The sequence below is a fragment of the Rhea pennata genome, chromosome 31 (genome assembly GCF_028389875.1).
Source record: "Rhea pennata isolate bPtePen1 chromosome 31, bPtePen1.pri, whole genome shotgun sequence".
In the NCBI taxonomy this organism is placed as follows: Eukaryota; Metazoa; Chordata; class Aves; order Rheiformes; family Rheidae; genus Rhea; species Rhea pennata.
The window spans coordinates 2280156-2292388 of record NC_084693.1 but is presented as its reverse complement, the minus strand read 5'-3'; the positions used below and the strand labels follow the sequence as shown (position 1 = coordinate 2292388).

General features: G+C 72.4%; 1 protein-coding gene across 1 annotated transcript in view; it reads right to left on the bottom strand.

Annotated features, from left to right (window-relative positions):
* Positions 1 to 3359: 3359 nt before the first annotated feature.
* The window catches only part of ADAMTSL4 (ADAMTS like 4), a 17177-nt gene continuing 8303 nt past the window's right edge, over positions 3360 to 12233 (bottom strand). Inside the window, exons 9-17 of the mRNA XM_062597624.1 lie at positions 12103 to 12230; positions 11513 to 11734; positions 10684 to 10813; positions 9572 to 9776; positions 8778 to 8951; positions 5923 to 6096; positions 4922 to 5101; positions 3733 to 3877; positions 3360 to 3607 (exon numbers count right to left, since the gene is read on the bottom strand). Coding sequence (XP_062453608.1) covers positions 3402 to 3607; positions 3733 to 3877; positions 4922 to 5101; positions 5923 to 6096; positions 8778 to 8951; positions 9572 to 9776; positions 10684 to 10813; positions 11513 to 11734; positions 12103 to 12230 — 1564 coding nt within the window. The 3' untranslated portion in view covers positions 3360 to 3401. The remainder of the gene's footprint in view (positions 3608 to 3732; positions 3878 to 4921; positions 5102 to 5922; positions 6097 to 8777; positions 8952 to 9571; positions 9777 to 10683; positions 10814 to 11512; positions 11735 to 12102; positions 12231 to 12233) is intronic.

Genomic DNA, 12233 nt, shown 5'->3' with positions numbered 1-12233 from the left:
TTCCTCTCGAAGCGCAGCAGAGGCAGAAGACTTCGGTAAAATGAAACCCATCCGCTGCAAGCCGCGGCGGTGGCTGAAAGCAGCCAGCCTCACCCTGAGCGAGGGGGGGGTCTCGCGAAGATCGGGCGAGATAGGGATGAAGCGACCGCTTCCTGCAGCGGAAAACAAGCCTGACAGCTCCGTGGAGCAAGCGCCGCGGCATTTTTTTTTTTTATTATTATTATTTTCCCCTCTCGTTGCGTCTTCCTTTTTTTCAGTCTATTTTCAGCCTGCTCGCTGTTGGGTATCTCGGAGCCCAGCGAGGCCTTCATGCAAAGCTGGGCCTTCGCCATGGAAATATGCAAACAGAGCTCCGCAGAGCGATTCCCCCCGCCGGCTCCGCTGCTGCGGGGCTGCTCTGCTGCTGGGCGTGAAGTGTGTTGAAGTTGTTTTTGCTTCCTGGTAACCGTATCTGCTGCGAAGTCGGTCTGATAAAGATGGTCTCGGAGCTGATAAAAACGAGGAGTTTCCTGTTCCTCCTGAATAAGGGCTTTTCGGAGTAAAAAAAAAAAAAAATAAACCCAAACCGCTGCAGGGCACTGAATTCTTGGAAGCGCTGGTGTGAATAAAGGGGGAAATGAAAGCGCCTTTCACGGGCTCCCAGTGCGGGGTGGTCGTGATCCTGGAGCTGCAGCTCTTTTTTCGGGGGGGGGGGAAATGCTTCCCTCGGCTCTGCCTGTCTTGTCCCCAGGACCGGCGGGAGCCGCCTGCGACCGCAGGCGCTAAACGTGCTGCACGGCAGCCCCTTCCCGAGGGTTTTCCCACGCGGGGGAAAGGGGGGAAAACCGCTGGAAAAGCGGCACTGTCTGCTCCCCGGCACCGGCCTCCAGCCAATTACTCCCCCCCCCCCCCCGGTTTTCCTCCTCTTCCCTCCCTGTTTCTCCCTCAGGATGCTCCCGAGCGCCGTTCGGGCTCAGCTGCGTGGCGTGCGCCTTGGGAAGCGCCGCGGAAGCGAAGCTCTTCTGCTTCCCCTTCTGCAGAAAGCCGCGTGCGGGAGGCGGCGGCGGCGGCCTCGCTCCCTCCGCCGGGGCCCGCGCCGGGCCGTCGCGCCTCCCCGCGGGGTTTCGCAGCGGTGTGTAGGGGGAAAACCGATGTGGTGGCACCGAGGATGTTTAAAGTTCATGTTCTCGGGGCTTTTTTTTTTTTGTGGGGGGGGAGCTGTATGCAAATGCCGAAAATCCCCCGGCGGGCTCTGCCGTGCAGCCCCGCTCGGCTCGGGCTCCCGCCGCGTTCAGACCTTCGCTCGCGGGGCCGTGGGACTCAGGTGGCTCCGAGCACGGAGCTCAGGGCCTTTTCCCAGCGTGTTGCGGGCCCGTCCCGTGCAGGGAGGAGGCGGGGAGTTTTTCTTCCGAGCTGTTATGCAAGCAGAAGGCTGGAAAAAAAAACCCAATTCTGGCCATTTTTGGCTCCGGCGCGGTGGGGCCGCGATAACGCCGAGGAAACGATCTGTTATCTCGCGCGAGCCGGCAGCTCCCCGGCTCTCCTTGCAGCCTAGGCGCGGATGTTCCCCGCCAGCGTTCCCTCCGCTCCGGCCGCCGTCCCGCGCCCCTCCGCCGCCTCCCCGCGCTGCGGCTCCGCTTCCTGCGGCCGCCGCTCGCCGGCCTGGCAGCGAACGCTCCGGAGCGGCCCCATCTGTTCGCGCCATAGCTTTCGGCTGAGATCACGGCTTGGCGCTTCCTGTAACGAGAGCTCCGGCGCGCGCCGTCGCTTTCCAGGGCCGAGGCCGGCCCGGAGCCCTTTTTCCACTTCCCGCCGACGCCTCCTTCCTTGCAAATCCCCTTATTCCAGCTCGCGGAGCTTCCCCCAAAACGGTGCAAATCGAGTCCCCCAGCGGCGCCGGTTCCCTGCCGGCTCCGGCCCGGAGCTGCGGCCGGGCCCGGCCAGCGCTGCAGCAGCCGGGAAGAGGATTCCCGCGGCTCCGGGCAAGCTGCTTCCGACGTGTCCGTACGGCGCTGGGTTGTTCCGAGGCTGCTTTGGCTCCCCCCCCCCGGGGTTAATTCCTTCCCTCCATGGGGAAAGGGATACAGGTGGCCAGAAGGTCTCGGAGCCGCTCGTTCCCGTCCCAAAAAACGGACGTGGCAAAGCGCGACGGGGGAACCCCCCCCCGCCCCCCGCCTCCGTGGGGCTCGAGGCCCGGGAGCGAGCGGCTGGCAGGGGGCCCCCGGATGCCTGGGCCCCTACGGCCGGCCCCCATCCCCCCCACCCCCCCAAAAAAAATCCTCCTTGTGTCTTGCAGGAGCCCGAACACGGAGCCCGGCAGGTCCCCGAGGAGCTGGTGAGCCGGGAAAAGCGGCCGCGGGAGATAACGGGGCCGCCGCGGTTATCGGCTCGGCCACGCGCCGCCGCCGGGGGTGGCGGGAGGCAGCGGGGGGCTCGGGGGGCGGATTTGGGGGGGGTGGGGGCCGAGGGGGCGATTCAGCCCCGAGACTTTCTGCCGACAAATATTTGGTTGGCAGCGGGGAGGGGGAAAGCAGGAAGCGCCCGGGCAGGTTGGACGCGCTCCTGGCATGAGTCTGCCGGGCCTCTGCTGCCCGCGTGGCGGCGAGGAGGAGGAGGAGGAGGAGGAAGGTTCCCCCCCGAATGGCTCCAGGGAAGGACGTCCGTCCGCCTTCCGGCAGGGCAGGAAGGTCGGGGCGAGGGCCCGGACACCTGGGCTCTTTTCCGCCTCCTGGGGAAGCCGGAAAATGCCCCCGAGGGAGAGGGTGGGGGGGTGAGGGGGGGAGATTCGGAGCCCATCGTGGTTCCCGGGGATGTTCCGGGCACGGGGCCGGACCGGAGGGGGTTGTGCGGCCTTGCACGCGCGCGTGTGGCCTTGCACAAGCGCGTGGGGGGCTTTGCACGTGCGTGGGGGGCTTTGCACGCACGTGGGGGCGGGTTGCACATGCATGGGGCTTTGCATGTGCGTGGGGCTTTGCACGCACATGGGGGTTTGCACGCGCGCGTGGGTTTGCACGTGCATGGGGGTTTGCACGCGCGTGTGCGCTCGCACGCCCGGCCCGGCCGAGCTCTGCCCAGCAACAGGCGCCGCTAATAGCAGCGGGGGGAAGTCCCGCGGCGGCTTCCAGGAACCGCCACCTCCCCGGGGCGGGGGGACGGGACGGGACGGGACGGGACGGGACGGGGCGACGCCGCCGCCCCCAAAACGCCACCGTCGGGCCGCCCAGGAGCCCCCCCACCCCGCCACGCACACACACACGCACGCCGGTGCCCGCGCACGTGCCCGCGCATTTGCCCGCGGCGCCGGGGAGCCCCTCACCGCGGCCTCGGGGCACGGCGCGAAGCGCCGGCCCGTCCTTCTTAAACGAACGGACGGACGAACGGAGGCGGCAAAACACTCTAATAAAATAAGGCGAACAAATAAATTAGGGGCGGCGGGGAGGCGACGCGCCCGGCGGCCGCGCTCCGCCGTGGGGCGGCCGTGGGGCGGCGGCGGCGGCGGGGGGCTCCGTGGGGCCGGGCGGGCGGCGGGCGCAGGCGGCGCAGCAGGCGCTGCCGTAGTAGGGGTAGGCGCAGAGCCGGGCCCGCGCCGCGGCCGCGCAGCTCGGGTGCTCGTCGCGGCAGCCGGCGTCTGCCGGGGGCGGCGGGGAGGGGGGGAAACTGAGGCACGGTCGCTGCCCCCCCCCCCACCCCCCCCCCCAAACTGCCGCCGCCTTTGCAGCGCGGGCAGCGGGCCGAGGCGCGTGGGGCGCTCACCGAGGTGTGGGGCGCAGGGCTGGGGGTTGCAGGGCTGCTGGCTGGCGGGGCGCAGGTGGGGCGGGCAGCGGGTGCTCAGCGTCTTGTTGGGGGTCAGGCAGTGCACGGCGCGGGTCTGCACCCCCCCCAGGCACGAGCGGGAGCACTGTGGGGCGGGGGGGACACAGGGGCGCGGCGCCGTGGGGCACGGGGCGGCCGTGGGGCTGGGGGGGCTTGGGACCCCACGGGCAGGGATCCGGGGGGCTGGGGGACTGGGGACCCCATGGGCAGGGATCTGTGGGGCTGGGAGCTCAGGGGACCCCCACAGGCAGGGATCTGTGGGGCTGGGGGCTCAGAGGACCCCCATGGGCAGGGATCTGTGGGGCTCAGGGCACCCCACGGGCAGGGATCCATGGGGCTGGGGGCTTGGGGGACCCCACGGGCAGGGATCTGTGGGGCTGGGGGCCCAGGGCACCCCACGGGCAGGGATCTGTGGGGCCCAGGGCACCCCACGGGCAGGGATCCATGGGGCTGGGGGCCCAGGGCACCCCACGGGCAGGGATCTGTGGGGCTCAGGGCACCCCATGGGCAGGGATCCGTGGGGCTGGGAGCCCGGGGCACCGCACGGGCAGGGATCCATGGGGCTGGGGGCCCGGGGCACCCCACGGGCAGGGATCTGTGGGGCTCAGGACACCCCACGGGCAGGGATCTGTGGGGCTGGGGGCCCGGGGCACCCCACGGGCAGGGATCTGTGGGGCTCAGGACACCTCACGGGCAGGGATCTGTGGGGCTGGGGGCCCGGGGCACCCCACGGGCAGGGATCTGTGGGGCTCAGGACACCCCACGGGCAGGGATCTGTGGGGCTGGGGGCCCGGGGCACCCCACGGGCAGGGATCTGTGGGGCTCAGGACACCCCACGGGCAGGGATCTGTGGGGCTGGGGGCCCGGGGCACCCCACGGGCAGGGATCTGTGGGGCTCAGGACACCCCACGGGCAGGGATCTGTGGGGCTGGGGGCCCGGGGCACCCCACGGGCAGGGATCTGTGGGGCTCAGGACACCCCACGGGCAGGGATCTGTGGGGCTGGGGGCCCGGGGCACCCCACGGGCAGGGATCTGTGGGGCTCAGGACACCCCACGGGCAGGGATCCGTGGGGCTGGGGGCCCGGGGCACCCCACGGGCAGGGATCCGTGGGGCAGGGCCGCACTCACGGCGCTCCAGGCGGTGGTGAACCAGCGCGGGGGGCAGGCGGGGGCGGCGCAGGGCTGCAGGGCGGGGGGCCGCGGCTGCGCCCCACACTCGGCCCCCTCGGCCACGGCCGCCGCAGCGCCCAGCTTGCTCACGCAGAGCACGTCGCGGCGCCGCGTGCCCGGCCCGCACTCGGCCGAGCACTGCGGGCGCGCGCGGCGCGTCGCGGGGGGCCGGCGGCACCCCGGCACCCCCGGCACCCCGGCACCCGCCCCGGCACCCCCAGCACCCGCCCCAGGGCAGCCGCCCCCCTGCAAACCCGGTGCCACCCCGGTGCCATTCCCAGTGCCATTCCCAGTGCCACCCCAGTGCAACCACCCTGCAGCCCCAGTGCCACCCCCTGCAATCCCAGTGCCACCCGGTGCTGTTCCCAGTGCCACCCTGGTGCCACCCCAGTGCCACGGCCCCGCAGCCCCAGTGCCACCCCCTGCAAACCCGGTGCCACCCCGGTGCCATCCCCAGTGCCTCCCCAGTGCAATCTCAGCGCCACCCGGTGCCATTCCCAGTGCCACCCCAGTGTCACAGCCCCGCAGCCCCAGTGCCACCCCAGTGCAATCCCGGTGCCACCCTGGTGCCATTCCCAGTGCCACCCAGTGTCACAGCCCCGCAGCCCCAGTGCCACCCCAGTGCAATCTCAGCGCCACCCGATGCCATTCCCAGTGCGACCCAGTGCCACGGCCCCGCAGCCCCCGTGCCACCCCCCCCTGCAATCCCAGTGCCACCCTGGTGCCATTCCCAGTGCCACCCCAGTGCAATCCCAGTGCCACCCCAGTGTCATTCCCAGTGCCACCCCGGTGCAACCCCATTGCAATGCCAGTGCAACCCCCCCGCAGCCCCTGTGTCACCCCCACGGCACGCCCCCCCCCGCAGCCCCGGTGCCACCCCGGTGCCACCCCGGCGCAACCCCCCAGCTCTACCCTGGCGCGGCCCCCCCGGCGCCCCCCGCGCCCCCCGCGCCGCTCACCGGGCTCCAGGGCCCCGTGTACCAGGCGGCGGTGCGGCGGCAGGGCCCGCCGTCGCAGGCCCGCGTGGCGGGGGGCTCGGCGCCCACGCAGCCGCCCCCCGGCTGCCCCTCGGCGCCGCTCGCCAGGCACAGCACGGCGCGCCGCTGCGTGCCCGGCCCGCACTCGGCTGAGCACTGCGGCGGCGCCCGCCGGCCCGCGTCAGCTGGGCGCCCGGCACCCGGCACCCTGTGCCCCGCACCTGGCACCCCGCACCCGGCACCCCGCGCTCGGCACCCGGCACCCCGCGCCCGGCACCCCCCGCTCGGCACCCGGCACCCGGCATCCTGCACCCCGCACCTGGCACCCAGCACCCCGCACCCAGCACCCCGCGCTCGGCACCCGGCACCCCGCGCCCGGCACCCCCCGCTCGGCACCCGGCACCCGGCACCCTGCGCCCCGCACCTGGCACCCTGCACCCCGCACCCAGCACCCCGCGCTCGGCACCCGGCACCCGGCATCCTGCACCCCGCACCTGGCACCCAGCACCCCAGCACCCCGCGCTCGGCACCCGGCACCCCGCGCCCGGCACCCCCCGCTCGGCACCCGGCACCCGGCACCCTGCGCCCCGCACCTGGCACCCTGCACCCCGCACCCAGCACCCCGCGCTCGGCACCCGGCACCCCGCGCCCGGCACCCCCCGCTCGGCACCTGGCACTCGGCATCCTGCATCCCGCACCTGGCACCCAGCACCCCGCGCCCGGCACCCCGTGCCTGATGCCCGGTGCCCGGCGCCCAGCACCCCACACCTGGCACCCCACACCTGGCACCCTGCACCCCGCGCCTGGCACCTTGCGCCTGGCGCCCGGCACCCCATGCCCGGCACCTGGCGCCCGGCACCCTGCACCCGGCATCCTGCACCCAGCACCACGCGCCCCGCACCCTGCATCCGGCACCCTGTGCCCAGCACCCCTCCCTGCACCTAGCCTTGCACCCAGCCCAGCATCCAGCTCAGCACCCAGCCCTGCACCCAACCTTGCACCCAGCCTTGCATCCAGCTCTGCACCCAGCCCTGCACCCAGCCCAGCACCCAGCCTTGCATCCAGCTCAGCACCAACCCAGCACCCAGCCCTGCACCCAGCCTTGCATCCAGCTCAGCACCCGCCCAGCACCCAGCCCAGCACCCAGCCCAGCACCCAGCCTTGCATCCAGCTCTGCACCCAGCCCAGCACCCACCCTTGCACCCAGCCCAGCACCCACCCTTGCACCCAGCTCAGCACCCGCCCAGCATCCAGCCCAGCACCCGCCCAGCACCCAGCCTTGCATCCAGCCCCACATCCAGCCCAGCATGTGGCCCCACACCCAGCCCAGCACCCAATTCTACACGCAGCCCAGCACCCAGCCCAGCACCCAGCCCTGCATCCAGCCTTGCATCCAGCTCAGCACCCGCCCAGCACCCAGCCCAACACCCAGCCCAGCACCCAGCCTTGCATCCAGCTCTGCACCCAGCTCTGCACCCAGCCCAGCACCCAGCCTTGCACCCACCCTTGCATCCAGCTCAGCACCCGCCCAGCACCCAGCCCAGCACCCGCCCAGCACCCAGCCTTGCATCCAGCCCCACATCCAGCCCAGCATGTGGCCCCACACCCAGCCCAGCACCCAATTCTACACGCAGCCCAGCACCCAGCCCAGCACCCAGCCCTGCATCCAGCCTTGCATCCAGCTCAGCACCCGCCCAGCACCCAGCCCAACACCCAGCCCAGCACCCAGCCTTGCATCCAGCTCTGCACCCAGCCCAGCACCCAGCCTTGCACCCACCCTTGCATCCAGCTCAGCACCCGCCCAGCACCCAGCCCAGCACCCGCCCAGCACCCAGCCTTGCATCCAGCCCCACATCCAGCCCAGCATGTGGCCCCACACCCAGCCCAGCACCCAATTCTACACGCAGCCCAGCACCCAGCCCAGCACCCAGCCCTGCATCCAGCCTTGCATCCAGCTCAGCACCCACCCAGCACCCAGCCCAACACCCAGCCCAGCACCCAGCCTTGCATCCAGCTCTGCACCCAGCTCTGCACCCAGCCCAGCACCCAGCCTTGCACCCACCCTTGCATCCAGCTCAGCACCCGCCCAGCACCCAGCCCAGCACCCGCCCAGCACCCAGCCTTGCATCCAGCCCCACATCCAGCCCAGCATGTGGCCCCACACCCAGCCCAGCACCCAATTCTACACGCAGCCCAGCACCCAGCCCAGCACCCAGCCCTGCATCCAGCCTTGCATCCAGCTCAGCACCCGCCCAGCACCCAGCCCAACACCCAGCCCAGCACCCAGCCTTGCATCCAGCTCTGCACCCAGCCCAGCACCCAGCCTTGCACCCACCCTTGCATCCAGCTCAGCACCCGCCCAGCACCCAGCCCAGCACCCGCCCAGCACCCAGCCTTGCATCCAGCCCCACATCCAGCCCAGCATGTGGCCCCACACCCAGCCCAGCACCCAATTCTACACGCAGCCCAGCACCCAGCCCAGCACCCAGCCCTGCATCCAGCCTTGCATCCAGCTCAGCACCCACCCAGCACCCAGCCCAACACCCAGCCCAGCACCCAGCCTTGCATCCAGCTCTGCACCCAGCCCAGCACCCAGCCTTGCACCCACCCTTGCATCCAGCTCAGCACCCGCCCAGCACCCAGCCCAGCACCCGCCCAGCACCCAGCCTTGCATCCAGCCCCACATCCAGCCCAGCATGTGGCCCCACACCCAGCCCAGCACCCAATTCTACACGCAGCCCAGCACCCAGCCCAGCACCCAGCCCTGCACGCAGCCCCGGCCCCGCGCGGGGCTCAGCACCCGCCGCGCTGCGCCCGCGCCGGCGCCGGCGCCGTACCGCCTCGCTCCAGTCGCTGAGGAACCAGGCGCGGGCGCAGGGCCCCATGTCGCAGGGCTGCCGGGCGCTGGGCCGCTGGGCGCCGGGGCACTCGGCGTCGCTCAGCTCCGCGCCCTCGGCGCTCGCGCAGCGCACGCGCCGGCTGCGCTGGCCCTGCCCGCACGGCGCCGAGCACTGCGGCGCGCGCACGCCGTCACCGGCACCGCCGCCGCCACCGGCACCGCCACCGCCACCGCCCGCTCCCCCCATGCCCCTGCCAGCACTGCCGGCACCAGCACTGGTGCCCAGCGCCGCCAGCCGGTACCGATACTGGTGGCCAGCACCAGTGCCCAGTGCCACTACCAATGCCCAGTGCTGGTGCTGGTGCCCAGGGCCCGTATCAGCGCCCAGTGCTGCCACTCGGTACCAGTACTGGTGCCCAGGGCTGGTACTGGTGCCCTGTGGTGCTACCCGGTACCAGTACTGGCAGCCAGCACCAGTGCCCAGTGCCAATACTGGTGCCCTGGGCCAGTACTGGTGCCCAGTGCCCCGAGCCAGCAGCAATGCCCAGTACCAGTACTGGTGGCCAGTGCCCTGGGCCAGTACGAATACCCAGCGCCAATACTGGTGGCCAGTACCTGTACTGGTGGCTAGTACCCTGGAGCAGTACTGGTGCCTGCACTGGTGCCTAGTGCTCTGGGCCAGTACGGATGCCCAGTGCCAGTACTGGTGCCCAGTGCCAGCGCTGGCGGCAGGGGCAGCTCCCCGCCGGGCGGTGGCCGGCGGCCGGTGGCCGGTGGTGGCCGTGCGCGTACCGGGCTCCAGTCGCTGAGCACCTCCCAGCGGCTGCAGGGCCGCAGCTGGCAGGGCTGGGTGGCGTCGGGCCGGGGCAGCGGGGCGCAGCGGCGCGGGTGCACCAGGGTGCTGCGGTGGGCGAAGGCCTGGCGGCACAGCACCGGGCGGTGCTGGGTGCCCGGCCCGCACGACCGGCTGCAGGGCGACCACTCGCCCGCGTCCCAGCTGCCAGGAGAGGAGCCGGGCTGAGCGGGGCCGGGGGCCGCGGCCGTGCCCGGGTGACCGCCACGGGGGCACCGGCTGGGGGGTGGCGGTGGCAGGGGGCGGGGTGGTGGCCAGGGCACTGGCAGCGGCCGGGGCGGTGGTGGCGGTGGCCACGGTGGTGGCGGTGGTGGGGCTGGGGCGGTGGTGGTGGTAGTAGCCAGGGTGGTGGCGGTGGCTGGGATGGTGGTGGTGGCCGGGGTGTTGGTGGTAGTGACAGCCATGGCCATGGCAGTGGTGGTGGCAGTGGCCGGGGTGTTGGCAGTGGTGGTGGTGGCCATGGTGGCGTTGGTGGTGGCCATGGCATGGTAGTGGTGGTGGCCAGGGTGCTGGCAGTGGTGGTGGCCATGGCGCGGTAGTGGTGGTGGCCAGGGTGTTGGCAGTGGTGGTGGCCATGGCCATGGTGGCGGTGGTGGCTGGGGTGTTGGCAGTGGTGGTGGCCATGGTGGCGTTGGTGGTGGCCATGGCACAGTAGCGGTGGTGGCCAGGGTGGTGGCAGTGGTGGTGGCCATGGCCATGATGGCATTGGTGGTGGCCATGGCACGGTAGAGGTGGTGGCCAGGGTGTTGGCAGTGGTGGTGGCCATGGCCATGATGGCATTGGTGGTGGCCATGGCACGGTAGTGGTGGTGGCCAGGGTGGTGGCAGTGGTGGTGGCCATGGCCGTGGTGGCGGTGGTGGTGGCCATGGCACGGTAGTGGTGGTGGCCAGGGTGTTGGCAGTGGTGGTGGCCATGGCCATGGTGGTGGTGGTGGTGGCCATGGCACGGTAGTGGTGGTGGCCAGGGTGGTGGCAGTGGTGGTGGCCATGGCCATGGTGGTGGCAGTGGCCAGGGTGGTGGCCCTGGCCGTCGCGGTGGCGGTGGCACTCACTAGGCCGGGCAGGGCTGGCCGTCGCAGGGCTCGGGGGCGGCGGGCGGCCGGGGCAGCGCGGCGCAGAGCCCCTCGGCCACCTCCTCGTGCCAGCGCCGCGCCACGCACCGGAACAGCGGCTGCCGGGAGCCTGCGGGGATGCGGCGGCGTCGGCCGGGCCGGGCCGGGCCGGGCCGGGCCGGGCCGGGGAGACCCGGGCGAGGGGGCGACGGGGACCGGGACAAGGGAGGCTCCTCCCGGCCCAACTCGTTCCCAGGTTCCTCCAGCAGGGGGTGCTGCGCACCGGGCGCACTGGGAGCACTGGGAGGGGCACTGGGAGCACTGGGGGGAAGGGGGGATGCTAGGCGCACTGGGAGCACGGGGCTGCTGGGAGCACTGGGAGGGGGGATGCTGGGGGCACTGGGAGCATGGGGCTGCTGGGAGCACTGGGGAGGGGGGATGCTGGGGGCACTGGGAGCATGGGGCTGCTGGGAGCACTGGGGGAGGGAGGATGCTGGGGGCACTGGGAGCACGAGGCAGAGGGATGCTGGAGGCACTGGGAGCACTGGGGGGGGAGGGAGGATGCTAGGCGCACTGGGAGCACGGGGCTGCTGGGAGCACTGGGAGGGGAGATGCTGGGAGCACAAGGCAGAGGGACGCTGGAGGCACTGGGAGCACTGGAGGGGTTGCTGGGGGGGGCACTGGGAGCATTGGTAGCACAGGGCAGTGGGATGCATGGGAGCATGGGGTGGGGGGGATATTGGGAGCACTGGGGAGGATGCAGGGGGCACTAGAAGCACTGGGAGGGGGGATGCTGGGCGCACTGGGAGCACTGGGGGGGGGGGCGCACCTTGGCCGCAGGTGGCCGAGCAGGGGGTGGTGCCGACCCGCTTCCAGTAGACGCCGCCGTCACCGTCACCGTCGCTGTCACCGTCACCGTCGCCGTCGTGCCGGTGGTGCCGGTGGTGCCGGTGGCCCCGGGGGTCGTGGCCGGGACGCAGCGGCGGGTCCCCGGCGCCCGGGCCCGAGGCCGCGGTGACGGGTGCCTCGGCCAGGGCGGCGGCGAGGGCACCTGCAGGCAGCGTCAGCCGCCGGGGACATGGCGGGGGGGGGACACGGGGGAGGGGAAGGAGTGCTGGGGGGGGAGGACCCTCACCAGGGGGCACGGGGCGGGGGGGCCGCGGGGCACCGTGCCGGCCCCTCGTGCAACACGCTGGCCCCTCGTGAAACGTGCCACCCCGTCGTGCAATGCACCCTCCGCTTGTGCAACGTGCCGCCCCCTTGTGCAACGCGCCGTCCCCTCGTGCAATGCACCCTCCCCTCGTGCAATGCACACTCCCCTCGTGCAACGCTCTGCCCCCTGGTGCAATGCCCCCCCCCCCCCCCCGCGCAGCACCCAGCTCCCATGGGTGCCCCCCCCGCCCCGCCGGCGCCCCTCACCCGGGTGGCTGGCGCTGGGGGCCGCCTGGGCAACGCGGTTGCCTCCGGCCGCGACGTGCCGGTGGCCCGCCAGGCTGGCGTTGCCGGCGAGCAGGCGGCAGCCGGCCGAGCCCAGGACGCCGTCGCAGCCG